Source organism: Aulonocara stuartgranti (assembly GCF_965226115.1).
Source record: "Aulonocara stuartgranti genome assembly, chromosome: 9".
Taxonomy (NCBI): Eukaryota; Metazoa; Chordata; class Actinopteri; order Cichliformes; family Cichlidae; genus Aulonocara; species Aulonocara stuartgranti.
The window spans coordinates 17,222,754-17,250,615 of record NC_138960.1 but is presented as its reverse complement, the minus strand read 5'-3'; the positions used below and the strand labels follow the sequence as shown (position 1 = coordinate 17,250,615).

The window sequence follows — 27,862 nt, the reverse complement described above, 5'->3', positions numbered from 1 at the left end:
GCTCAGACTAAAATGGGGTCATCTTAAATGTTTCAGAACTGAGGGCAGCATTGTGCTACAGAATTATGGGTAATCTAGCACTGGCGAGGACGACAGAGCACACAGAAATGGAGAACACCCAAGTGCTCGTCCTCATCAACACTCGAGCATTTTGTATGGACATTTAGAAGCCCCGTGGGAGTATCAGAAAATGTTCTGACCATTTCAGATGTTTTATAATTACACTTGATTGACAAAAATTGCAGAGAACGCAATAAGTGTGGACACGCCTTGAGCTTAAATGATGCCGGATACAAGAAAAACAAATTCCATCGTTCAATACATTTCAGCCAGAGACGTACAAAACAAATGTGACTCATTACAAGCCCAAGACTTCAGTCAAAGCTGGAACAACTGAAGAAATCAGATTCTAGATGTTTGACTTGATTTGTAAGAGCACACAGGCTTGGGGTTATGTTTACTGCCCTCTAAAGTAGCCCACTTAAAACCCACAACCAAGCTCCAGTCAAACACTTTTTCTTTGTAAATGTGGAAATGATCCTTAAGCTTGCATATCCATTGTTCATTGTATCTTGCCTGCTCTTAAACCACCTCATATGCTGCAACAAAACAGATTTACTGTCACTTATTTATTTATTCATTTATTTTTGATGGAAAATGATGGAAAGATACTTATGGTTTTAGCGAGGCATGAAAGAAATAGTGTAGCACGTGCACCAACATAGGCACTAGGAGTGCTAATAAGAGCTTAAGACCAAGAACAGCAGCAGAGAGCAAACCACAAACCAAAGTGAGAAACTGACACAGACCATTTCTTTTATTATTGTTGATGATTGCATGTTAAAGAAAGCAAATAGAGAGAAATGGCATGAAAGACTCAAGAAGAGAGGGCCTGAAACTGAGACAGATGTTTGTTGATGTTTACTTGCCAGTGGAGGTGAGACAATGAAGGTAAATTGAAACCAAACCATCAGCTAGGTTTGTGTTGCGATTTTCAGGAAGTGAATCGACAGCGTGCTCACAAACATCCCAGCTGCAGACCAGCTGAGTGTACACAGACACCGCCGCTAATCCCACCACCCACTGTGAAATAATCGAGATCCTCCCTACAGATTCTCTCCGGGAAATACTTCTTCTACGACTTCTCACCATTGCCTGTGTTTATACTGATCTCACAATGTTACACTTCGGGGTGGCAAATAGAAACACCCATCCTGCTCTAATTTCAGTGAAATTCATCAAAAAAAGGCATCATGCAGGCTTCCTTTTAGGAATCAAGCAGGTGGTGTTTACATGGGGTAAACACAAGAACAAGGCAAGAAAAGTTAAAGTATTCAAAGTTCAGGTTTCTGCGGTGACGAGTTTAAACATGAGAAGTTCTTTGAAGTCTGTTTTTTTTTTTGTTGTGCTGATGACCACAAGCCATCTATCAGCTAGACAGGAGGCAAGAACCATGGAGGTTCAAGGCTGGGACAGTATACCAGTACAACAGCTGAACTGTGACTCAGTACACCCTACTTAAAGTCTGCCAAGCGTGAGCAAAGATAAGAAAAAATTGAAAAAAAGCAAAACAAATTGGATTACACAACCAAACATATGTAGACACCATATGTATACCATACCTCCGTCCTGCATAACACAGAGATAATGCATGATTTGGTGTGAAAGAATTCAATAGCTTGCACAGAGCCCTACTTCAATCACACACCTTTGGGATGAATTGCAACAGCATCATGCTTTATCGCCCATCATCAAAGCCCAACTTTACTTTTGTTCTTTTGTGTCAGAATGAGAGAGGATCCCTGCAGCCAAAATCCTGCGTGAAGCCTTTGCAGAAGAGTGAAGGCGGTCCCAGCAGCAGATAAATGTCGGTCACTTTGGAGTGAACGGAAACGTACTACCTTTTCAACAATTGCGGATGATTAGTTAAAGAGTCGATGTTAAAGTGCCACCTTCAGTCCCCTTGACTGATGGAACAAATTGGCTCAGAATGAATGAGCAACACATTCTTATCTTCACTAACATCATCATCCTGGTTTAAAGCAGGAAACAAGCTCGAGGGTAAAGGTGGTCTTTTTTTAGAGCGAAGGAAAGGAAAACTGGAAAGGAAAGGATGCCTCATAAATCTATCCTCACTGATGACTCCTCTGTCATTACAAATGCCCTCCTCCTGCAGCACACACGGTAACAATGTGCGACATACCTATACAACAACATCCCCTTATACAGGCAAGTATGCACTACTAAACAAAAACCCAGTAATTTTCTCATTGCTATCCATACAGAAAAAGCACTGTGGTACATTAATGACACCCCCAATCCTCACATGCAAGCATGTTTTTGAGACACAATGCAGTTGTTCACTCTATGACTTCATCACAGACTCAGATGCTCCTTTGCACTATGACAGGGCATGCCTTCTCGCTCGTCCCCACACAGCTGAACAGACACCTGCTTGTTTCGACTGCATCTTTCCGGCCTGACGGACAATTTCCATACTGTTAGAAATTCCATGTTTTCACCCATTGGCCTTCTGTAGTGCAAAAGCCAGGAAGCTGGCCTCTCCCAGAAAAATAAACATGGCGATTCAGACCACATTACATTGACATTAATTGGAGTTTTGATTCACCTCTAAGCCCTTCTGACGACAGCCTTTCATCATCCCATTGCCTACACGAACACAGCAAGACTTACAGGTTTAGATTCTGAGTCATACTTTATGCAACATACACAAACACATAATGTATTGTGGTTCAGCAACATCTGTTTATAGCTATAACCATACTTAACTACTGTGATGTTCCAGTACTTACTGCCGAGCAAGTTTTTTTCTCTGGCTTTTGCCATTAAACAGCTCTTCAAGGACAGACAGCAAAGGTACTTTCTCAAAGGTACTTCAATAACAGGGGTTTTCATAAAAGAAGATTTTTCTTAATATTTTTTCAGTTACCTTCCAATCAAAGAAATCCAGTTGTAGCATCTACAGCAGAAGTGATGCACAACCCATGAATGGTCAACCAGGATGTCACTTAAGATTTGGCCACAGTTAAAAAAAAAAGTACATTTAACACACTTCTTTGTTGGGTCCTACAGTACCTACTTTGATTGCATATGTGTGTTCACAGCTTAGACTGTATAAAAACTAGACACAGCCACAGTGACATCTTTGGTCTCATTACCATATTGGGGTTTCTTGTGTGATGTCATGTGCACATAGCTTAGTAGTGGTAGCAACCAAAGCAATCACAATCTGGTTGGGAAATACATGTCTGTGAAGGTTCTCAGTCATCCAGTTGGGGAATACACATTTTCCCTCGGTGATTGGCTGTCTGTAGGCCTGGGGCTTTGGAAATTATTTTCCCAGGACTGCCATCAACCTCTAGCAACAAATCACAACCGGACTGGGAATACTCATTTTTCCCACATGACCGGTGGTTGTCAACTGGTTAAGGACCAGTCTCTAGGCCTGTGTGACTGGTGTCTTTCTCACTTGATCGTACATGGTCACTGTGATTGTCACACATCCAGAATGGCTAACAAGTTCATGTCACATGGTCTTATATCTGCAAAACATAAAAACGTACAGTTTTTGTACCTCCTTGTTGGCTTCATGGCTACATGTGCCTGAATATTAAAGACACAACAGTCCAAAAGCAGCAAAAGGATAGAGACCAACAACTAAATTTCAGCTAGTAGGGAAGATACATAGCTAATGTTCATGGCGATACCACTTCTAGCTAGCTATCAACGTTGTTTTGCTGTTTTTTGGTTAATATGCATTTTATCTTCAACATCCTAGATAAATCTGTGCTAAAGTAATACTACAGTAACACTACAGTAAGCTGCAGTATCTGTAGCATACATAGTTGTAAACATTTCTAAAATAAGTTAAACAGCATGGCAATCATGGTTAAAGGCTTCAGTCATAATGTGACTTTGTGCACAACTTGTGTGATCTCAGGCAGCACTATATTGTCAACATTTACACAGTACACTAGTAGTGTACTACATAGAAGTCTATTAATGCAAGTCTCTGAGATATGCTGCCAAAAGAAAGGGTTTATGGGAATCTATAGCAGGGGTGGGACATTTTGACCCAACAGAAACAGAATTCATACCAAGTGATGCAAAAATAAAAAAAATAAAAAAATCAGCCAAATTTTAAGGAATTTCCCAAACAAAACCACATGTCAGAATAATTTTGGGCAAAAAAATTGTCATGGGATTAATTGTGTGACCACAAGGACTGTCTGTATCTGTGATTTTCATGCACATTAGACTTTGCAGAGATTTCGCACGGAAAAAGGAAGGACTTTGATCTGCTAGTAGCACTATAAAGACAAACTCCTGGGAATAATAGAATTCATCATTAAGGGAAAAGCTGAACAAAATGTCATAACAAAGTACGGACGTCTTCAATCTGTGTTTTTCTTTCTCTCTCTCTCTCTCTCTTAAATGTCATTAAGAAAAACAATCTATTTTATATTGAATAAGAGTATTGATATTTTCCAGACACAAACAGCAGCGACAGTCGGTAAAGGAGTCAAAGCGCAGAGCTGTTTGATCCTCTTCATCCAGTGCTGGATTAAAGACCAAGGAAAAGAAAACAGTTGACAACATCCAACAAAGTGTTTGCAGCTCCAGTATTGAGGATGAAAAAAACCCTTTGATGGCCAAAGCTTTGATTTAAAGGAGCGACAATGGATGTTCAGATAAGAATTAATGAGAGGTTTAGTAAAGATCAGTTATCTTAGGAATTTGAACTTGCCAACATGCTCCATCAATTTCCAAAAAAAAGACTTAAAAACCAAGAAGGGAGGTCAAGGTGACATTAGCGATCACACCTTTATCTTCCCACACAGAAACTTGCTATACTTAACACATCCTGTGTTTGTTGTCAGGTTTCATGCCTTGAAGTCATTCATCTCATCCCACACAGACTGCCACTTAAAATAGTGGCTTGTTTTGTCCAGGACAAATTTAGCTATTCCTGTTTACCCTCCAGGATAATGCATGTGTTTTTAGTTAAGGGTTTCTTTTGGATCACTTGCAGAGGCCCCAATACAGGCTGTATAGCAGCTTTCCTCAAAGTGTTATTGTCAGCAGCACACAGCCAGTGTCTTTGTAGCTGCGTTTTCATGGTCTCGTGTTCATTTTGAAAGATTTTAATGAGAATATTAGAAAAAGAAATCAAAAAAGACAAGATCAAGACCACATGACAATCAGTCACAAGTGATGAATGAAATACAATCCAGATGAAGACAGCAGTTGGTACAGTGGACCAAATATGGAAGTTGGAAGTAAACAGTAATAACCTGGGCTGCAGACACTGCAACAAAAACAAGCCACAGTACATCTTGAATCGGTTTGAGCTTGCTGACATATGAAAGTGTAAACAGCCACAAGAATGGTTCAACTCTTATCTCAAGAAGGGACACATGAGGCCACATAGTCTTATGCCTAAATGACTATAAAAGAGGGTGAATAGGTCATTTTCCAGTGTCTAAATGTTTAGGATAACTCCTCAGCGTCGACTAGGTGAGACATTTCAGGCATATCCTGCTGGGAGGAGACCCCAGAGTGAAGAAATTACATCTCTAGGCTGACCTAGAAATACCTCGAAGACCCCCTGGAAAGGCTGGAGGCAGTGGCTGGAGAAAGGGATGTTTGGGTATCACTGCTTGGACTGATGTGATTCACACTCGGATAAGTAACAGAAGACAAAATGACAGGTCGATACATGTAATAGTTTGCAGAAACAACTTCTAGAAGTGCAGATTTAAAGTGTGAAAAGTACAGAAATTTTTGGATTTTGTACAGCCATTTTTAACGTGCAGTTTGTGGTTAGATAGGTGTTTTGTCACAAAGTCTTGAAGGTAGACATGTGCAAGATTTTCTTCTGTTTATTTGGTCACCTTCCCATGAAGTTCAAAGAAAAACTAGTGAGCATATTTGGTCTTTTTCATAACCTGCACAACCATGGTGTGAATTCTGTGCATGCGCATCTTTTTGCTATGTAGTACTGGGAATAATGTAATGTTTGCCTTTTAGATTATAAAAGGCAGTCTTGAACTGAAACAAACTAGAATTCTGATGTGATTTGCTAAACTTTTCCTGAGCCAAAACCAAAAGGTATACAAGACTAAGTGCATTAGCAAGCTAAAGCAAACGTTTGATTTGTTATGGCAGTGCTTCCAACAGTTAATTAATTTTCATGTGAGTTGAACATCTCAGAGGAAAACACGTGTCAGTTACAGCACATCATTGCAGCATAAAAAAGCAAAGGCAGCATTATTTATACTGTGTAACCTCGTACGGCCCATTGGCAAATTTGTCACAGTTTATAAACACGTGGATGTGGTCAAAGAAACAGCTGGCCTCTCTTAACATTCGGTGGTAGTCAGAGTGATATCACCTGATTGTTTCCTTTTTGGTGACAGCTTTTGTGCTCGGACCTCGCTGTTGTGATGTTTCCCAAGAAATACAAGCTCAGTATTTTATGAGTTGACTCACTTGTCTGCTATGTCATCTTGTGGATGGAAACTGGACATTTATTATTTTAATCGGAAAATGTTACAGACTTTTAAAGCCTCAAATGTTGTATGTAGGGGTTTTTTGCTTAGCTATGAAATCACAGTTGGACAGGGCTGAGAATCTCCCTATGAAGTAGTTTTAATAACAGTCTTAATAATCAAAAGCTGACATGTTACCTCTGTTCAAGCCCACAATCTAGATGACCCACATCAAAACTGGAGCCAAACCAGGATCTCATCAAGTCAGAATCAAGACCAAATGGATGTGGAAATATTACATATTGCTATTACATAATGCTTCCTTATAGTCAGTGTCAGCATGCATGTATTATTAAAACTATGATTAAGACTGGATCTACAGGTTTTATTGTCATATAATAGAGTGAATTTCATCAGCTACTATGAAACCAAGGCTTTTGGATTAATAAGAGTTACACTGAGATCTTCCTCTTTTTATTGGTTAATGCAGCAATAATCCAGCGGCTTCCAGCTAAAATTAGGAGCTACAGAAGCCTGGTACTTCCACAAAGATTTATTTCCATTTCCATTGTTTTCATCACACTTGAAGTCTTCATCTGACACTGACAAATCATGATACCTCCCCAGGAAATATATCCAGCACTGTGCAGCTAAGCCTCCAGCTACAAAACCAATCTTTGGTGGTTTAACACCAAAGTAGTTTTTGGAGAAAGGTTGACATTTCAGTGAGTTAAATCAACTCTTTTATACTTGAGTGACCTAAATTGAATCTATCGTTTGGTTCTTTTGCCAGTGATAATCTTGAGGTCAGTAAAAGTTGCTTGTTTTATTGCACCCTGTTTGTTACTCTGATGCAAGTCTAACCTCATTACCCTGATGACCTTCACAGAGCAAATATGAGATAAACAGAAAACAGGCCTGTGTTTACCAGGAGAAAAAATGCTTTGCTTTGGTGTGAGAATCAATCTCTTTTAAATTCTGTTTTATTTTGCAACACGTTTATATATTTAAACTTGAGGTTTTCTTCTGGCTCAACATTTTCTCATTCAAAACAGCTTCATACAAAAGTCAAATGTGGGTCATGTGTGCAAACCACAGTCATCCCCCACCCTATTTTTTCCTATATCGGTAATATACTTCTAACAACACCCTTTAACCTCTCTAAGGACTTGCATCATGACAATAATCTTGTGATAATCATCGCCACCATTGTCTTCATCATAATCACCCTGATCACTATAATTACCCTCAGCACCAAGTTCAGTGTAATCACCACATTCTCTTATACTCACATCATCAGCCACACTGTCTTATCATCCTTCATTGTTCACTGTCCTGGACGTTTATTTTGCTTCAGATAATTAAAACCATTATCATTGGACAATAATTACCATGTGGACACCAGCTGGAGAGCTTTGCATGCGTGTACTCATTTTGACGTATATAAACCCATGCATGTGCAAGTGCACATACAGAGTTGCTACTCTATATATGCATATGCACTCATTAGTGAAGATTGAAAACAGGGAGTACCCTGGCAGGTATTCATTTATTATTATTTTGGATATGAAAACAATAGGGCTGATATTTGGATCCTTTTCATCTTGGACCAAAGTGGTTTTACAATTTATTTTTGTAAAATAAATTGTAAAACCATTTATTTTTTACAATTTATTTTACAATTTAGTTTACTTATTAAACTCTTTACTTTAATAAGTAAAGAGTTTCTTTACTTATTAATGGGATTTTCAAAATGGTGTTCTCAACATATTTAACTTCAAATTTAATAGAAAATCTATACGTCTACACATTCAACACAATGTCCCATTTTTAAAACCCTGAGCATGTGTAGCCTTCCATATATTGGATTTTTGGATCCTTGAAGTGACCGCTCCAAGTTATCAGCTCATGTCAGGACGTTGCGTTACGAAGATTCATCACACAGGCACATACTGTATCAAGCGTCTTTAACCACAATTACCTGCACAGCAATCATTTTGTGAAATTATTGCACTACAAGAAAACCTTGAAAGATAACAAAATCTTTAAAAGGCTTTAAAAAAGTGACTATTGTACATTCATCTCTCTCACAAATGTTATGACGGATGGTAATTAGCAATATATTGTATACTAAAGCTGTTTTATATATAAACTTTTGCTGCAGACCTGGACATGATAACATGGGAGTCAGAAAACTGACTCACTTTTGGGGCTAGCTTAAATTAGCCATTCAAAGAACTGCAGTTTTTGGCACTGCTATGTTGGCTTAACTTTTTAGCCACTTGGTTAGTTCAAATGACTCATGTAACTTTAATACATAACTTATTTATTCATTCACTGACAGATGCTGTAATGTTCCAGTCATGGAATTTCTCTTTGTGTTTCCAGCTTTTAGTTCTGATGCTTCCAGCTGAAAACCATTCTCACACATTAGTAACAGACATAGTGCAAACTGCTTTTCTTAGCTATTTCACACTAAGAGAAAGGATTATATCATTTTCTCCTTTTTGAAATCATGCACAGAAACGTGAATGTTGCCACAGCGACAGCTCTGTTTAAGGATATTTACAACATGCAGCTTGGAAATATGTGTCCCTGGTGCTCTCTCGGGCAAGTGAGCCAGCGTGCGCAAGCACACTCTGCTTTTTTCCCCCTGTCTTGAAAAAGTGAATCATGGCAGAGGATTATAAATATGGCAAGAACACAAACAGCCTGAGAATGGAGCCTCTGGCTCACCCAACATCTGCAGGATCTACAGTAAAGGAAACTGGACAATGAAATCACATTTTTGAAAATTTGTTTTAGCACCACCCACCTCCTCACACACATCAACACCAGTTCAGCTTGGATGCAGAGCACATTTAGAGCTTGTTTTCATTCCCACGCGATTATATTCCATTTATCTCTTAAGAGGACATGCTTATTAAAAGTGGTCACACATTGTTTTAAGCCAGCAGGAGCATAGGTTGTGTTTAATTCCTAATATAAGCAAGACCACTAAGCTCCATAAGGGCCACATTAGGTAACGAGACCCTGTAATCATTTAGCTAAGCCTGGACAATGCTGCTCTTGTGACATGGGGGTCTTTGTGGTTTACACAGGTCAAGCTATCCTTACAGATAACTGCAAAATGCTAATCTGGATTCCAGCACACTGACGAAAGCAGTGATGGTATATTGGCCTGTCTGTCTGAAGCGTAGCATGAAAACTAATAAAGTGAGGCTCTCAGAGATAATTGGCAATGACTGTCATCTATGACATGCACCTTCCAATGCTCAGCATTGCATCATCTTCACTCGCTTAATTATGCAGTGCTACTGAGTGCAGAGCTTTTCTGTCAATACGTACATTGTGAGGTTTTACTGGTATCCAGTTGCAATGGAAAAGAAAATCTGCAAGTCTTCCAGCACTAATTGGAAACATGTTAAAGTGTCCTGAGTGATGTATTAATCACTACAAAGAAAATCTAGGTTTAAGCTGTGAAAACAGTCTCCAGAAACAGCAAAGCACTGCACACGGGATCAGAGAAACAAGTCAGCCAAGAAATAACTCAAGAAATAATATGGAACAGAAGCCTAAAGGAGTCTCCCTGGCTTGCATCAATGCTATAAATTTAAAAGCACTGGTTTGCCAAAGAGTTTGGGAATGCCAGTATGTGTCCACATCCATCCATCGCACCTCCACCTCATCCTCCCTAAATCTGCATTATAATCAGTGTTGTGTAAGGTGACTCAAGAACCATCCCAACTGAACTTAGGCACCAGATCTTCTGATGATCAGCTGGTCTGTGATCACATTGACTTCAATTGGGCTTTTATGAATAGGTCTGCAGGTGGGTTGAACTGGCCTAAAATATACCCAAGTAGAGAATAAACTTTAGAGAGTGGTGACAATTATGTCACACCAATGGTAGCCTAGTTCTCCTCAGTGTAGGGCAGTATATGTTTCTTCATTAGACATTTAAGGCTCCTTCATGTATCTCCTGCTCAAGTAAACCTGGTCTTATAACACCAATATAAAACATCCCCTAGGATGTCAAACTGGGGCCACATTTTGAACACCACTTCAAAAAACAGGCTTAAACTCTCAAGACATCTCCAGGGTCTTTGCACTTTAATTATCACCAACATGTGAGTAAAGAGCCTAGAAGAGTTGTAGTGAAAGGGAGAAACAACAGCCAGAGACTTAAAAGAAATCTTACGCTGTCTTTTTAAATGTGGTCAAATATACAACATTGAAAGCTGAAACATCAACATTTCTATTACTTGAACATTAATTAAATCTAAAATGTCCTAAACTACTCAGCTAACCACATTATCAACAGAATAATATTTACACACACTTTTTTTTAAGTAACAGAAAAGTCCCTTTCAGGACTAGAGAGCAACTGCTCCATCATTCATATTCAACAGCTGAAAAACCTCTGAACCAGCAGAAAGTTTGCCAACAGTAGGAAAAAAAACCAAAAAAAAAAACCAAACAAACAACAAGGAAAAAAAAACAAAAAAAACCAGTCAACAGCCACATACCGTCCAGCAGCTGATAGGCAGACGAGCAATGGCAGCAGAACCGGAGGGCAAGGAGAAATAATCCAAAGAGCCAGGGAAGAATGCTGCACAAAAAACACAATTTAGGAATAAGAAAACTTGCTAAAAGTTCATCAATTCAACTTCTTTACAGAAAACACAGTGGGTTTCATTTACCGTGGAGTCATCTTTAGTGTTGGTGAGTTTATGTCCATGCTAAAGTTGCCCCGTTTCTATGTGGTGCTGATAGAGACAGTGAGAGAGAGAGAGAGAGAGATGGAGCTCACTCTGCCTCGCTCTCATTCACTCCAGACTAAAAACTGCTCTTTCCTCCTCCTCTCTCTTGCCCCCTGATTCTCTCTCGCTCGCTCTCTGGTTCTCAGTCAAACAAAGGCAGCTTCAGTGAATCGGGACTCAAGGGGCCCTCGTAAAGCTGAAATCTGACTCCCAGCGTCTCCTCTATGGACCACCGCTTTCTAATCCAGCCCTCCCCTCAGACATCTCAACTCCAGATCCAAATTAACACACTCCAGTTAAACCACCCCCCCTCCACCAGAGACACACACCAACTTTTCTCCTGCTCCCCTTCACTGGTGTGGTTTCTCTCACTTTCTCAGCACTTGGGAGCACTTTTTGTGTGGCCTTGACTTGCTGGGGGAAGACACTGTAACATCTGCAGCATTCAAAGCTTTCTTTAAGCAAAGACAAGAACTTCTGTCAGGGTCAAAGCAAATATTCAGATAGCTTAGAGCAGAGCTTACATTATTTGTTGGCATCACTTCAGTGCGTTCTCTTTGTCAGGTTCAGCCCACCAAAAGCAGAATCCCCTAATCCACAGCAGCACCTGGATTATTAGAAGTCTGGTTCTCCTTCCAAACAAATATTGGCACGGAAAATAATTTTTTCTTGTCATTTTGAATGAAATTTAGTTTCTTCTTTTTTTTTGTGTCCCGTTTGGATCTTTAGCCATCAGAATTGTTGTCTTAAGGCCAAGAAAGATGCCAAGCGGATTTATTTTACCAAGTGGATCATCATGGCCTTGCCATATTGGTCCATTTGATTGACCTTTATTATAATTATGAATTTATTTTATTTTCAGTTCCTACAAACGGGACAGACATGACTGGGGGATAGGACAGGGAGAAAGAATGAAAGAAAGAGAGGGAGAGAAAGAAAACCAAAGGGGAGAAGAGACGGTGAGAAGGGGGGGAAGAAATCCATCTTTTATTTTGACTTCCAAATCACTGCTTTGTCCTCCATAGACACACCCTTTCAGCTCTTCCTGCAGCAGGTCATCGTGGGCCATGTTAGGAGTTTTGTCTCCCCAGCCTCTTGTAGGTCTTTCCTGGGTTCTACCCTTTGAACATGCCTGGATGCGCCCAGAAGGAAACCCGATCAGACGCTTAAAAGCATCAACTTCAAATCAAATCAAATCAAATCACTTTTTTATTGTCACATCACATGTGCAGGCACACTGGCACAGCACATGCGAGTGAAATTCTTGTGTGCGAGCCCCACAAGCAACAGAGATGTGCAAACACAACAACACAAACGACCAAAATACAAGAATGGCCAACCTGAAACTAATAAATATATGTACAATATATAATAGTGTATGCATTTCTGGAACTTTAAGCCTCTCATACGTTTAAACGTTTTACCGTCTCCTCAAGGGTGAGCTAAAACCCCCTTTGAAGAAAAGCTCAGCCGTTTGCATGAAATATAATGATATCACACCTACCCATCCTATATTTTCAAGGCACAGAGGCACTTCATCACATTGAATCACTCATTAGCTGAATGTTGTTCCAGATTCTTTCACCCTACTTTAAACCCTGGTGACTCCTATAGTTTCCAAAAGACTTCTGGTTATATAGAAATCTGGGTATGGGAAAACAGTTATGAACTTGGGTCAGTAGTTTCAGGTCATATTGAATACACTATAAGGTTAATTTAGGGTTAGGGGGTTAGGATTGGGGGTTAGGGTAAGGGTTTGTATTCATGAGTGAATCATAATTGTTGCTTACCATAAAAGTCCTCATATTTGGAGCTGCCTTCTTGATACAAAGGTTTTGTTTTGGTTTTTTTTACTTTCAGTCCACCCCTGATCTGCCAGTGCATTCACTGTCTAGGGCATCAACTAGAAATTAAATCCAAAAAATAACAACATTTAGCACATTTCTCAATTTAGAGATTTTTTGTGAACTTTGCTTCTGTTTTCACTCGCTATTTAGTCAGTTTTAGGCATCAGAGCTTCTTGACTAGGTTCATGAAAAGGGGTAAACATTATTCCTACACTTTGAAAATCAGCACTTAAGGGTTTCCATTGACTCCAAGAACCAGTATATGTCTCATCTCTCCATTGGCATGACCAGGTGCATCTCACCACTGACACTAAAGGACACCTGACATGCCAGCTGCTTTGACAAAATTGCACTATTTCACAGCTCACAGGCTGACTGCTACCCATCAAAGTGTGCTTAAACTACAATATCTAACTCACCGTCAAAAACAGTAAACTCATCAGATCCTGAGATTGCTAAAATCCACATTTTTGGGCGTCTTATGATATAAAAATAAAGTCAGAATAGCAGAAATAGCAGACAATGTGGCACACACTGCAAAGGAATTTTGTGATAATAGGTTAATCATTTCTGCTTGTGATAACACCTCTGGTGACTCATCAGACCCAGTGTCTGGACTGAAGAGCACTTCATACGGGAGCAAAATGGAATCTGCTTTAAACAAACACACGCAAACCCCCGCCGGTCTGTCTGCAGGAGCCAATGTGGTCGAGGGGAGGACAGATAAGGATGTGTTCAGACCTTGCTTCTGACGGCTCAGACAGATAAGAGCCATCATGGACTGTGAGTGATGCTATTAGTGAGGCAGAAACTATGATAAGCTTTATTCACATAACTGACATCATACTGACTGACCAGCGCTTTCATGAGATGCTGAGTGTCTTTTTACCCATATCTTTCCTTCTTTATGCGATCTGTTATACTAGATAATTTGTTAATGAGGATTTATTCCATTAAAATAAAAAGCTGTCTTGGATGTGAAGTTGCAGTTGTCCAGCTGTAAAAGGGCAAGAGGCAAGGTACACCCTGAACAGGTCACCTGTGCATCACAAGGCTACAGAGAGACAGATTCATAATTAAATTCACACCTATGGCCAATTCAGAATCACCAGAATCATGAAAGTCTTTGGACTTTGAAAGGAAGCTGGAGTAACCAGAGAGAACCCATAGAGACACAGGGAGAACATGCAAACTATAAAGCCTAAAATCCAGTAAAGAAACAGGCTATCCATAAGTACATCTACAACAAACCACAAAAACTTTCCCTAACCTAATACTAAACCGAAAACATCTCAAACAACAGATATAAATGAGTTACTGTTATCAAAGTTTCATGAGGGGAATCCATAACCATAGCCCTAAAAGAGATCTAACCAAATATAGGGTACGTGTCCAACCTTCTCCACTAGAACAATCTATTGCCAGTGACAGTAATATGGGCTGAAATTACATTTACTCTAAAATGTATTTCCCAGTCCAAGGTAATCCCTGTTTGTTCTTTGAACATACTGTTTTCAACGAGAACAGTCATAAAAGAAAACAGTTATATGGCCTATTAAAGTCTGGTGGTCATGTGGATACTGATGCTGTGCAAATAAGCCCCTCTTTGTACACGAACTAGAAATTTCCAAATGACATCTGAAACAAAAGTGGTGAAGATTCGATTTATAAACTTGTCAGAAAAGCTCTTTTTTAAATTAATGTTTGTTCCTGGCAAAATCCTGACTGAAAAATACAGTGACCAACTTTCTGTCCTGCCAAGATTACTTATTACGCCCCCTCTCCACCCACGAGCACCTAAGATTTTTCAGAGCTCTCCATAGTAGTCTGTGTATTTTGAAGTAAACAGAGTGGAGGGAGAATTCTTCGTGATGTTAGAAACACAAAGACAAGGAGCAATAGACCGCCGTTTCTATGCAAAGAAAACAGTAACAGAGAGAAAGGGATTTCAGTCTCTGGGTGGCAGCAGCTTAAAAGGGGTCCAGTCTGAGGTCTTGCTGGTATGAGTCAGTAAGATACCAGATCGTCATCCCTCTTTAGGTAACAGCTCTGAGAAAGCAGGCCGAGCTGCCCCAGATGACATCAAAAAGCACCAAAAGAAAACATCTGCTAACAGCGCCTGGCTTTCAGTTTGTAAAGAATAGCCTTTTTTAAGGGAATTTCCATGTTCAGACTTAACTGTCTGTGGTTTGAAACAGACTGCAGTGCTGCTGAAAAACAGTCAGGGATTTTTAATAAGACAAAACCACCAAGAGTCTAAATGGATTGTGATATGAAACAGTCAAAAAAATCTGCCTTTACTTTGATGATATTTGAACTGCCCTCAATCGATGTAGAGAGATCTGATAACAGAAAGAGTGTTGTAGAATAAAGCAGGAGGACGCCCCGAGAGCTGATAAATGTTGAACAAATGTGGAATGGGCTCAAAAACATGCTCGCAATTTCAATAGTCCTTATCTTACCTCCTCTAACCTTCAGATAAAAGCAGTGAGAACAGTGATGATAAATGCTATAAGGAGAAAAACACAGAGAGCAGGTGAGATCTCTCTGAAGTGATCCATACTGTCACCAAGATGATTCTTTTAACTGCTTTTTCTTTTAGAAAACAAATTTAACTTGAAAGGTTTTCACGAAACGATTCCAATCACACTGGCCAATTTGGAGACTTAATTAATCTTTCCCACACATTTTGTACATGCAGAACAATTAAAGGTCCACCTTTTGCATTGAGAAGTGCTTTAATGGTATGGTATAGATTCAACAATTTGGCAACACCATCCACGATGTAAATCTCCACCACATCCCACAGATGCTTGACCAGGTTGCGATCTGGTGACTGTGGAGGCCATTTGAGTACAGTGAACGGTGAATATGGGCTCATTGTGGTCATAAAGAAATGAAGACAGTTAGTAACAATCCTCAAGTAATCTGTAATCATGCACAGTTGGTACCAAGTAACCCGAAATGCCAAGAAAATATCCACAGCATCATTACACCACCAACAATGTCAACCATTGATTCAAGGTGGGATAGATCCATGCTTTCATGTTGTGAATGCCCAATTCTGACCCTACCATCTGAATAGTGCAGCAGAAAAAGACTAGTTGTCTAATTCTGGCAACATGTAGTCGAAGTTCCTCATTCTTGCTGCTGTAGACCCTCTGCTTTAATGTTTAACATGCTCAGAGATGCTCTTCTACATAATTTGGTTGCAATGGTAGTAGTAGTTGAGTTGCTATTCTCTTTGTAGGTTTAAAAGGAGTCTGGCGATTCTCCTTTGACCTCTGGCATCAACATTGCATCTGCTAACCATGTATTTGATAAGCACCTCGTCAGAGCTGTGGATGCTGGTCTTTGAGTCATCCTTCTTGACTGGTGCTTTTTCAATATCTCTCCTAATGGTTCAGAGTTCAGACTACTCCTTTTTGAATGCTACCCAGTGTGCAGATAATCTGCAAGCATTGCATCAAATTAGATTGCCAATAAACTCTGCAGCTAAATTCCTCCTAAACAACTTTTCAGTTTCTTCTGTCTGAAGTCTTCATATTCTTGTGAAAGCAAAGTGTACAAAACCAAACTGCAAGATGCTTTCTACTGGAATTCACTTGACTTTATTCATGACATTTGACTTTTTCTGCTTTTTTAAAAATAAATTAATGTCAGTCACAGGAAGAACACTCACAAAATAACCTTTTTAAAAATTAGTGTTCAACCTCCCAAATGTTTGCTTTTTCAGAGAAGGGACAAAAAGAACTTCTTGTATTTTACTCAGTCTCAAAAGGTCTGAAAAAGCAAGTCTTACCAATGTTTCTTTTGGTGATGCCATGTTCTTTTTAAATGAAAGAAAATCAATAAAAACTTGCAGAAACCCTTTCAGTCATCTTTAATGCAAAACACATCCAGTGGGTGTAAATCAGACCAAAATAAACTGGCTTCTTTGCGTTTTCAGACATTCAGCATTCATCATCTCCCATTTTTCAGCTTTTCACCATCTCTCTCTGACATGGCTGACATGGTCTTCACAGCTCACGGGGTTGGGAACAGAAGTTTCTTGCATTATGAAGCCTGATCACAATTATTTGTATTGAGGGTTCAAAGGTTGCACTTGGTTTCTGAGGTGAGATGACGGTGGAGCGGCAGAATGTGCTTGTGCGTGTCTCAGGTCAACATAGAAAAAAAAGCTTCTGATGTTCTTTAAGCTGAAATTCAGAAAGCTGTATTAACAAAAGGGGCCCTGCTAGTGAAAACAAGCAACTGGCTCTCTATTCAGTTTCAGAGTGATTGACAGGGACAAGGTCAAACTGCTTTCTCAAAGAGAAAGACGGGTTTTAAATAAATTTAGACCCTGCCTAGCCAACAGACAAGGCAAAAAAATATATATTTAATAATTTAGAACTGGCCAAGAAAATAATAAGTTTTGGCTCTGGATCAAGCAGCATATAAAAAAGAAAAATAGGCTGTACATTAGGGTTAAAAACACTATAAAAGGCACTGGTACCTAAAAGTTTAGACCTTTGTTTTCTTATCATAAACTATTATAAGATTGGGATAAGGAACAAAGCTGAAGTTTGTCTCTGAAATAAATAAATGAAATAAACACTTGCTTGTCATGCTTACATTTTATGTCCATCTATCCACTTTCTGTCACTTATTTCGCTCCAGTGGCAGGACCCAGACTAAGCTTCATATACACTATATAACTTAATCTGAGTGGTCAGATAGCTAATAAACAGCTAAAACTCCTCCTGATCTACCCAAAAAACCAAGGGACAGAAATTTGCTTACATCATGTAGCTCCACTTCAGGGTTTCCTCTCCACCCCTGTTACTTTGTAGGAATGCACTTACAGGTGTTTAACCTGCCGGTGAGCGAGCCAAGCAGCAAGAGATGCCAGAATTGTCAAGTTACATTTAAAATCACATTTATCTTTAGATTTACTGCTACAATGCAGAGGTAATTATTGCCTCCTGGTGTAATCATCCTCACTGGTTCTCCTGGCTACAAGTGCCAAACTCAAGTGCTTCCACTGTGAAATGCCAAAAGTCTGACCTGTAAGCTGGCCTTGTGCGACACTTCAGTCTCCTTGCAAACACACTGACTGCATGCAGATTGGAGAAGATCAGGCTGCAGAGTGCATGGCAATTATGAGGTTAAATTGTCATACTGTGTTGCATTTTGCTTGGAATTTGAAGTATAAATAAAAGTAGCCTGAACGTAATGGAACGTCAGTCAGAGAGGATTCAGTAGCAGCAGCAGCCAGATATTGTTCATTCATTCTGTGCTTGGCTGCAGCTGCAGCTCAGAGGGGAAAACAGGCAGAAAAATGAGACGTGCTTAACACGGGTGGTGTTTCGATTTCAGGCTGGAACTTTGTAGTTTCTTACTGTATGCTGTCGTTAGCAACATCATATCCATCATAAATATACTATCAACTATTTTATTTTATTACTGTGTTAAAATAGTTCATTTCGGGGAGGAGAATCTTGGTGTTAAAACATACTCACATTTTACCCCTGTGATTCATTTGTGTGTGCTTCTGTTTATTGTGGATACCACCGGGCATTTAAGCCTTGTTTTTGTTTCCAGCTACTTTCCACATTTGATGCCCAGACAGCTAACTCATCAGTGAAACGACATTTTCTGTGCACAAGTCATATTAAAGTTATAAGCAGTGTCTTCTTCGTCTTCTCTGTATGTACTTGTCTGATATATAAGGTATGAGAACACAGAGCACGACACTAGAATAACACTGAAATGAATAACATCTGGATGTAATTTGATATGTTAAACGCAAAATTTTAGAAGGCTCTCAGCTTAAAGTGTGGGATGATTCATAAGCAGAGGGAGACATGGATTTCTGTGAGCTCAAACCCACATGAGCAGCAAAAACAATCAGGCACATTCCAGCATCCACCTTTCATGGTCCTAGGAAATCATCTTTACTAATAATGGTATAACAGTTTTATAAGTTGTTTATTTTTTGTCTTTTTACAAGTCATTTGGTGGGTTTACCCATGTTCAGCTTGATTTACTAGTTAATTACTTTTCATTGACAATAAGCACCCATTTAGCAAGAGTTGGAGTGCAACACACCCTGGACAAGTCGCCTGTCACAGGGCCTGTGATATTTAATAACAACATAAGCGTACTGTGTCAGTAATTCTTAACCTAATACACTAGGGTCACAGGAGTAAAGTTTTAGCTTTATTATCAGAGGAAAATATTTCAGTGAAGCTTGTTAAGTGATGTCAGAACCCCCAAATATTCTCCCAATTTCACACATTAAGGGACAGTTATCAATAGAAGAGTTTGCAGAGAGAAGCTAAAAAGTAAGTGTTTTAAGCCTGCATTCATTTGAATGACACATGTAGTTGCAAGGAGATTTCCTACTTCATACTATATTAACACTGAGTGTATTTTGTAAATTCTAAGACTCAGAAAGGAGAATTTTCTAGGGTATGGCCATCAGGGTGGGTTTTGCCACTGACCTCTTTTTAGGCTATGGACTGAATTAACTACTACCAAGAGAAGTAGGCCTACAAAGTGCTTGCTAGTTTAATAAAGACTAAAGTTGCAGCTGTTACACCTTTTTGTCTGGGTCATGTTCACATTGTGACAGAAGTTGAGAAAGTAGTGAAAATGTAAAACTTTAGAGTGTGTGTACAGCTGTTTGCTTTGGCTGCCTAGCTAGCAAAAAGCTCCTTTAATCAAACCAACACATGTAAATCCCACAGCTTAGCACTAATGCTGCTATATAAACCAATAATGCTGTTTAGCATTAGTTTTACGACACAAGACTAACAATTTTTGACAACTCAAACTGTGGCTCCGACATGAAGTAACACATCTGCTGAGACAGAGAAGCTCATTACTTATGATAGTAAAGGCATCAGGAGGACAAACATTTGAAGGCATGTGCACAAGTACTGACTCTTGTAGCTGCTTCAGTGTCCATTTATTCCAGTGATGCTCAGGGAAACGTGGCTGGTAAACACAGATGGAGTGAGGCCTGCAGCTTCTTGTCTGGTCCAGCCTGTCCTGTGGACAGGACAAAACACTCGCTAGCTTTTCTCACTTACTGTCAACTGTCTGCCAAAAAGGTTAGCATATATCTTCTATTTCTTTTTCTTACTCTTGAACAGATCTGATCCATTCTGATTTCATCATCCTGGATTCCAGGTGTGAGAAATAGGGTCAAGAAGTTTGTGGAAAAGTCTTTAAATTTACCTGCATTTATATTTCTCAGCTTCCTGTGCTTACATTATGTTCTCTACAAGATAATGTACAAATCAAACTTGTTCTACAATATCTCAAGATCGCTGTTTGCTTATAGTTTATTTCTGCACAGTAAACACTGTGATTAGTAAGGTGGGGTTGCTGAGATTTCTCTTACTTATGAACATATACACACTGCAATCAAAGAGTTTACGCAAAAGTTCATGTACTCACGCCTAGAGATGGACCGATCCGATATTACGTATCGGTATCGGTCCGATACTGACCTAAATTACTGGATCGGATATCGGAGAAAAATAAAAAATGTAATCCGATCCATTAAATATCACGAAAGCACCTCACAAAACTTGCAACACACCGTAACTCACCTCAGAACGTTAGCACGTCGGAGCAGTATGCATCACGTGATAGAGCGGCTGTGGCATGCAGGACCTGTCGGTGGTCTGGATAGCATGTGGAGCTTCGCTAGCAACCTGGCATTTCATCTCCGACAAAGTTATCCCCGAGAGAAGTAAAGCAAGTGTGTAAGTCCATCTCTGAACGTTTGTAAAGCATTCCTGCGTTAAGCTTAACAAACGATATATGGAGCGACTGCCTCTTCTTGCTGCTACTTCAATCATGAAACTGCTTAACGATCAGCTGATTGGCTTTTCTGTCGCCAGTCGTGTCTCTTGTTTGCTTTTGGCCCACTTTGCACCAGAAAGAGGAAACCAGCGGCTGAACAACAGCAGCACGTTTAAGCTTGATCAGCTGTTGTTAGAATGTATTTAATATTACTTTCTACTCGAGGATCTTTTTCTACGTAGCTGACGCTGGTAACTGTGCAGGGGCGGATCTAGCAAAGTTTAGCCAGGGGGGCCGATAGGGCATTAACAGGGAAAAGGGGGCACAAAGACATACTTTTCTTTCCTATTCTCATTTAAAATGTCGAGCTTTTAATAAATAATTATCTGACACCCAAAGTTTTAATTTTATGTAAAATGAATAGAAGTCAATTACTGTATATAGTGACTATTAAGTCTAATATATATACCCTAGTAAGCTATAGTACTTTTTCCTTTGGGAAGGTACCATCTGTGCAGTCTGCAATTTTGTTGAAGAAAGATGTTGAATCTATTTAATATTTCTTGAAAAATAATTGATTTCTGTGCATTTTTTTTCACACTGCATCAAATTAAGGTTGATTACGTCGATTAAGCATCATGAGGTGGCGCGTGAGGGGTGGTTCCCTATTTTTTATTTATTTATTTTTGTTGTTGCTGGGAGTTGGAGCCCTATTAGTTAGGTTGCTTAATATTTATGCTAAGTACTCTTTAAAATACCAGAATAGGGAGGATGGTGTAGGTTTAAGTTTATTAGATTGATCAGTATTGCTGAACTATGAAATTTTTTTTTTTGCATACAGGTATAACAGAATAGCTTTAGTGTAGTTGTTGTTTTAAACTTGAGTATGAACTTATACAAAATGCAGCAAGATATTTAAAAAACAGTTTTGTTGATTAAAAAACACTATATCGGATTCATATCGGTATCGGCAGATATTCAAATTTATGATATCGGTATCGGACATAAAAAAGTGGTATCGTGCCATCTCTACTCACGCCCCAAACTAAAGAAAAAGCAGAGTTCAAAACAACAACCACATCCAATGCAGCAAAAGAAATAAACTTTAGATTACAAAATGCCTTCCTCACAATAGTTTGTCTTCTTTCCATCAAAGCACTTGAATGAAACATAATGAATCAATCGTTTTATATACTGACATGTCTTGGGAGGAAAGATGTCCTTGTGCACACAATCTGGAAGTTGTTCATAAAACAAAAGACAGACTGCCGCAGACATTTGTTCACTGCTTGTGGATCCAGGTGAGGAATTGCCTTCGGGGAACTTTTACATCATGGCTAGCATGCAATGAAGCTATCTTGTCCAAAAGTCTGGTATTAACATCTGACTGGGACAGTCCAGCTTCTTCACATCAGGGTTGCAGCTCTGAAGCAAACCCCTCAGAGCATAACTAATCTCCATCGCTCAGTCCAGTGTTTCCAGTCAGACCTCTGACAACTGATGTCTCAGCCGTGGGCCAATCGCGTTTTTGAGTTTGAATCAAAAGTCACTTTTCCAGATGGAGAGGTGAATATGAGAAAAACAATAATTCTTACTCTCTTTACTAAATCGCTTTTTTCTCTCATGTTACTGAAAGTATTGCTCTGTTTGGGCCAAATTCAAAGGTTTCACACGCAGTGATGTGTGAAATGAAGCTGGGAGCAAATACAAGTTACTGAATAAGCTAAAAATCTCTAACTTGTCTTTCAGATGAGATCTAAGTTCCAATGTATCTGGAAATTTGTTTCGTGAGTTTGTGGCCCATTTTGGGGGCATCATTTGCCCAAAACATGAAATCAATAAATTAAATGAAAATATGTATCTGAAAATATATTAGCAGGTTTTTCTGGACTTTTGTAACACACTATGGTAATCGTTAACTTTGCTAAGCTACCAACTGCTAACAACAAACCTTTGACAATAAACACAAAGAGTTCAATAAAAGTCCTCAGAGCTTAGATTTACCACACCAAATCATCTTTTTGGTTTGCATGTTTATAGCTTTATTTTTAAAGCACATTTTTTAATAGTTTTATCCATCTTGAAATGATGAATCGAATTTTCTGGTTAGCCTGTTTCCATTCCCAGAGACATTTCATACACTTGCATTCTCCCTAACCCGCTGGTGTCCCCTAAATGAGCAAAAGGGCTATTCGATGATCCACCAGGTTACGAACATCGAATGACATCGAATGGCACTTACACACTGGGTAAGTTTCAGGTTTTAAAATGTAGAGTGAATGGGGTTATTTTAATCAAAGCCACTATGCCTAACCCTAAACAGCAAGTAAAAGCAAAAGTAAAAAGTGAAAGCAAACAAGACTAATCAGTGAGTACTGAAAGGTGAAGGTCTTTAAGCTCCCAGATGCTGACTCTGTCACTTAATAAATGAACAATAACTCTTGGCAGCCAGAATTGGCACAGCCAGTGCATCGAGGAACCAACGCCCATCTACGCAGTGATATTTGACACCCTGGGATTAAAACACATTGGTCTGCTTTTTCATTACCAGGCAAAGCAGGCAAAGGCATACATCTCTGTATGTCATCCGAAGAGAAATCCATACACAGATGGACACGTTGCACTTTACAAAAAGGCAAACATGGGATTCTTTGAATTATGGCCACAAACCAAGGAGCTTTCAGGTTTCTGGACTGTGACACATCTATAGGGCCATGAGTGCAAGGTGTAAAAAAGAAAGTGAAGAAATTATGACAATGAAGGCACTAAACTGCTGTGGTTGTTGTCTAGCAAAGTGTTTCAGATCAGGGGCGATCGTGGCTCAAGAGTTGGGAGTTCGCCTTGTAATCGGAAGGTTGCCGGTTCGAGCCCCGGCTTGGACAGTCTCGGTCGTTGTGTCCTTGGGCAAGACACTTCACCCGTTGCCTACTGGTGGTAGTCAGAGGGCCCGGTGGCGCCAGTGTCCGGCAGCCTCGCCTCTGTCAGTGCGCCCCAGGGTGGCTGTGGCTACAATGTAGCTTGCCATCACCAGTGTGTGAATGTGTGTGTGAATGGGTGGATGACTGGATATGTAAAGCGCTTTGGGGTCCTTAGGGACTAGTAAAGCGCTATATAAATACAGGCCATTTACCATTTTACCATCAGAAAATATTTGGAACTGACTTAGACAAGGCATTGGAAAATGGTCAAGCATCTGGATGAACCAACTACTTCATCCCTGGGCACTCATCGGGGCCATGGCATATTTCCGAGATCTTTCCTTTGTGATGTAAGGAGCTGCTTTAACTCAGTCAATCCACAATATTGCCAATCCACACCCTGTGCCTCACGCAACACTGAGATGACGTCAATTCTGGATATTTGACTGGAAAGATATAAACTACAGGCCTTCCCTGCATTTGTGTAACTGCACAGGTATTGTCAGTTTTGTTCCTGATTTAATTTAATCAAACACTGACACAACTCGTGAGGCATAAAAGATCTCTTTTAAAGGCAGAGATGACTAATGAACAACAGCACCGCAGAATCTGAGGTCATCTTTAAAGTCTGACCCACATATTATCTCCAGATCTAAGTCTGCGGTTAGTTTTCATTGCTGGGAAACGATTCTACAGTCATGCTAACAAAATTGGCAAGAGCCCAAATGACTGTCCTTGCTAACCCAGGGTGGCTGCAAACAATTCTTTATTGGTCAATTCTTTGATTAATCAGCACCATCATTCAGACTGTTGCAGGTCTGACGGGACTTCCCTGGTAATCTTCTGAATTTTTGTGGGCTCTTTTTAATTGAAACCAAATTCTATGACTACGATGGTGAGACATAAATGAAAACAAGTTTGCTGAAAGAAATGGTTATACGCAGGCTGGACAGTGATCACGCTTGAAGGGTTTGCCCTACATGAGCTTGCTAAAGTGTCTACGTATGTACAAAAAACTCCACAAACACAATTGCTCAACCAGTGATGACACTTGCAGTAATGATAAACAAAAGAGTCCTCTTCTTTTAGCCTCCTTGAATGATTTCTTCTTTGTTCTCTTTGTGTAGAATAAATCCACAATCCTTGACCACCGTTCAACTTACTGTCAACTAGGGATGGACCGATCCGATATTCAGTATCGGTATCGGTCCGATATTGACGTAAATTACTGGATCGGATATCGGAGAGAAATTTAAAATTTTTGTCCGATCCAGTGAATATCACAAAAGCACCTCAAAAACTCGCTAACATGGTATAACCCAGGTCATGACCTTAGCACGTCAGAGCAGTATGCGTCACGTGATCGAGCGGTTATCGTGTGGGAGAGCTCAGAGCCATCATGTCAGCAGTGTGGACTTATTTCAAACTAAAAGACGAAAAAAGCAAGACTGCCGAATGCAACTTATGCGATGCAAGTGTTTCGCGAGGTGGTAGCAGTGTGGGGAATTTTAACACCACAAACATGATTAAACACTTACAGAAACACCACGCAAAGGAGTACGCGGAATTTAGCCTGGCCTCCAAAGCTAAGCAGAAAAGTGTACCATATCAACAAACGCTTTTGGAAAATATTCAGAGACGTGAGAAATTCCCTCCGGAAAGCAATAGAGCGAAGCTGATAACGGAGAAAATAGTTGAATTTGTTGTGCTTGATGACCAGCCCCTTTCCGTTGTGGAAAATGATGGTTTTCGACGCTTAATTGAGCATTTAGAGCCTCGCTACATGCTGCCAAACCGGCATTTCATCTCGGAGGAAGCTATCCCAGGCAAGTACAAACAGGTGCGCAAGTTCATCTCCGAAAGTTTGGAAATAATTCCCACGTTAAGCATGACGACTGATATCTGGAGCTCGGACGTTTGTCCGTTGTCCCTGCTAAGCCTGACTGTACACTGGATAGACTCGAGTTTTACAATGCAAAAAGCAGTGTTGCAGGCCAAAGAGTTTCGTGGTTCACACACAGGAGAGTCCATCGCTGCAGCTATGGAGGAAATGTTAAATGCGTGGAAAATTCCGAAGAATAAAGTCCACGTTGTTTTGCGAGACAATGCCAGCAATATAAAAAAGGCAATGAGCCGGCTAGGTGTTGCAAGTTTGGGATGCTTCGCGCACACTTTGCAACTTGTGGTGAATGAGGGACTGCTTGCACAACGTGGTGTATGTGATGCTGTGACAGTGGGCAGAAAAATAGTGGGTCACTTCAAACACTCACCACAGGCATATTCGCGTTTGGAGGACATTCAAATGGAGCTGAACATGTCACCCAAACGTCTGATACAAGATGTGCGAACAAGATGGAATAGCACATATTATATGATCAAGACCCTCACAGAACAGAAGCGAGCCTTGTGTGCATATTCTGCAGAGTATGATCTGCCTGCCACACTTAGTGCACATCAGTGGGGGTTACTGGAAAAGGTCCTGACAGCTCTAGCTCCCTTTGAGGAGTTAACAAAGGAGGTAAGCGCATCATCCTCATCTGCATCTGATGTCATCCCTATTGTCTGCGTCCTTAAGCGCGTGCTCTCCCGAGAAAATGAGGCCGACGATGGAATAAAGAAAATGAAAGGCACTCTTCTCGAAGCAGTTAACAGACGCTTCAGAGACGTGGAATCCGAGCCACTATACACAGTTGCAACACTGCTGGATCCAAGATATAAAGACAGGTATGTAAGGCTTCACTCATGTTATTTTAACAGATCAACTTGTTTTGTGTGTGTGTGTGTGTGTGTGTGTGTGTGTGTGTAAGTGATAGTGCATTAGAGAGAGTGTGTCAGAAAATGGTGAGGACATTCTAGATTAGTTGTGATAGACTTGTCATTCAGTCAGGACACCACCATTGCGCATTATAACATGTATTGTCTGATTCAGAGTAGTACAGCAAAGTATGTTGAGGTCTTTATAATGGGCATGGAATAAATAGCAAGAATGAAGAATGATAGTTTAATCACACTGCTGAATGATACTAATGATAAATTTAATGATTGTTTAATATTCAAGTTTGGACTTTTTTCATTTCAGGTACTTCACGAGTGTAGAAACCTCAAAACAAGCTAAAGATGCTTTGATGGCAGAGGTGAGGAAGATGGAGTTTTTGAGAACTACATTAAACTCCTCAGAGCCAGCAGAGGGGACATCAGCAGTCTTGGAGCCAGCAAAGAAGACTCCACGGGTGGAATCTTCCAGCCAAAGCAGACTTGAAAGTGTTTTTGATGAAATCCTGAAGGAAAACGCTCAAGATCCTGTTCCTCAGTTAGCCACGACAAGTGCACGCGTTGAAGTGCAAACTTACCTTAGTGAGCCAACCATTCAACGCGCAGATAATCCACTGCTGTACTGGCAAGTCAACAAACTTAGATTTCCCACTCTGGTTTCTACAGCAGCTAAATTTCTCTGTGCACCTACCACAAGTATTGAGAGTGAGAGACTCTTCAGTACAGCCTCTATTATCATTGATGAAAGGAGAAGCAGGCTGACAGCTGAGAAGGTTGAAATGTTGATCTTTCTGAAGAAGAACCTACCTCTCATGTTAAAGTGAAAAAAAAAGTTACAACTGCATTATTACAAGAATGTTGTTTGCTCTGCTAAAATTGCACCTTTTTTCAGTACCAAAGGGGTTTTGAAATTTGCATAAAGTTGCACTTTTATTTACTTGAATTTTACTTTAAATACTTCAAGATTTAAAATTCTGCATAATGTTGCACTTTTATTTTGATGAATGTTACTTTAAATACTTTGAGATTTAAAGTTCTGCATAATGTTGCACTTTTATTTTGATGAATGTTACTTTAAATACTTCGACATTTAAAGTTCTGCATTATGTTGCGCACTTTCAGGATGGATATTTTGATAGTGGTGACAGCTAAACAGTGCTAACGTTTAAATAAAGAGATATGCATTGTTGAACTGAGCAATATTTTGGGTGCAGTCTTTTTCTTGCATGCAAGTATAAGAGAATAGTTTT

At 39.8% G+C, this 27,862-nt stretch overlaps 2 protein-coding genes across 3 annotated transcripts in view; one reads left to right on the top strand and one right to left on the bottom strand.

The window, feature by feature from the left end:
- The window catches only part of LOC309714187 (collagen alpha-1(XV) chain-like), a 59,989-nt gene extending 48,396 nt beyond the window's left edge, over nt 1-11,593 (bottom strand). For both annotated transcript variants that reach the window (XM_082546434.1, XM_082546435.1), the window contains exons 1-2: nt 11,216-11,593; nt 11,042-11,124 (exon numbers count right to left, since the gene is read on the bottom strand). In XM_082546434.1, coding sequence (XP_082402560.1) covers nt 11,042-11,124; nt 11,216-11,253 — 121 coding nt within the window. In that variant the 5' untranslated portion in view covers nt 11,254-11,593. The remainder of the gene's footprint in view (nt 1-11,041; nt 11,125-11,215) is intronic.
- Nucleotides 11,594-25,362: 13,769 nt separating this feature from the next.
- On the top strand, nt 25,363-27,436 carry LOC309714597 (zinc finger BED domain-containing protein 4; the record flags this gene model as incomplete). The annotated part of the gene is made up of 2 exons (XM_082547146.1): nt 25,363-26,564; nt 26,920-27,436. 2 exons carry the CDS (start codon nt 25,363-25,365, stop codon nt 27,434-27,436), a joined length of 1,719 nt encoding a protein of 572 aa, XP_082403272.1.
- Between the last annotated feature and the right edge of the window lie 426 nt (nt 27,437-27,862).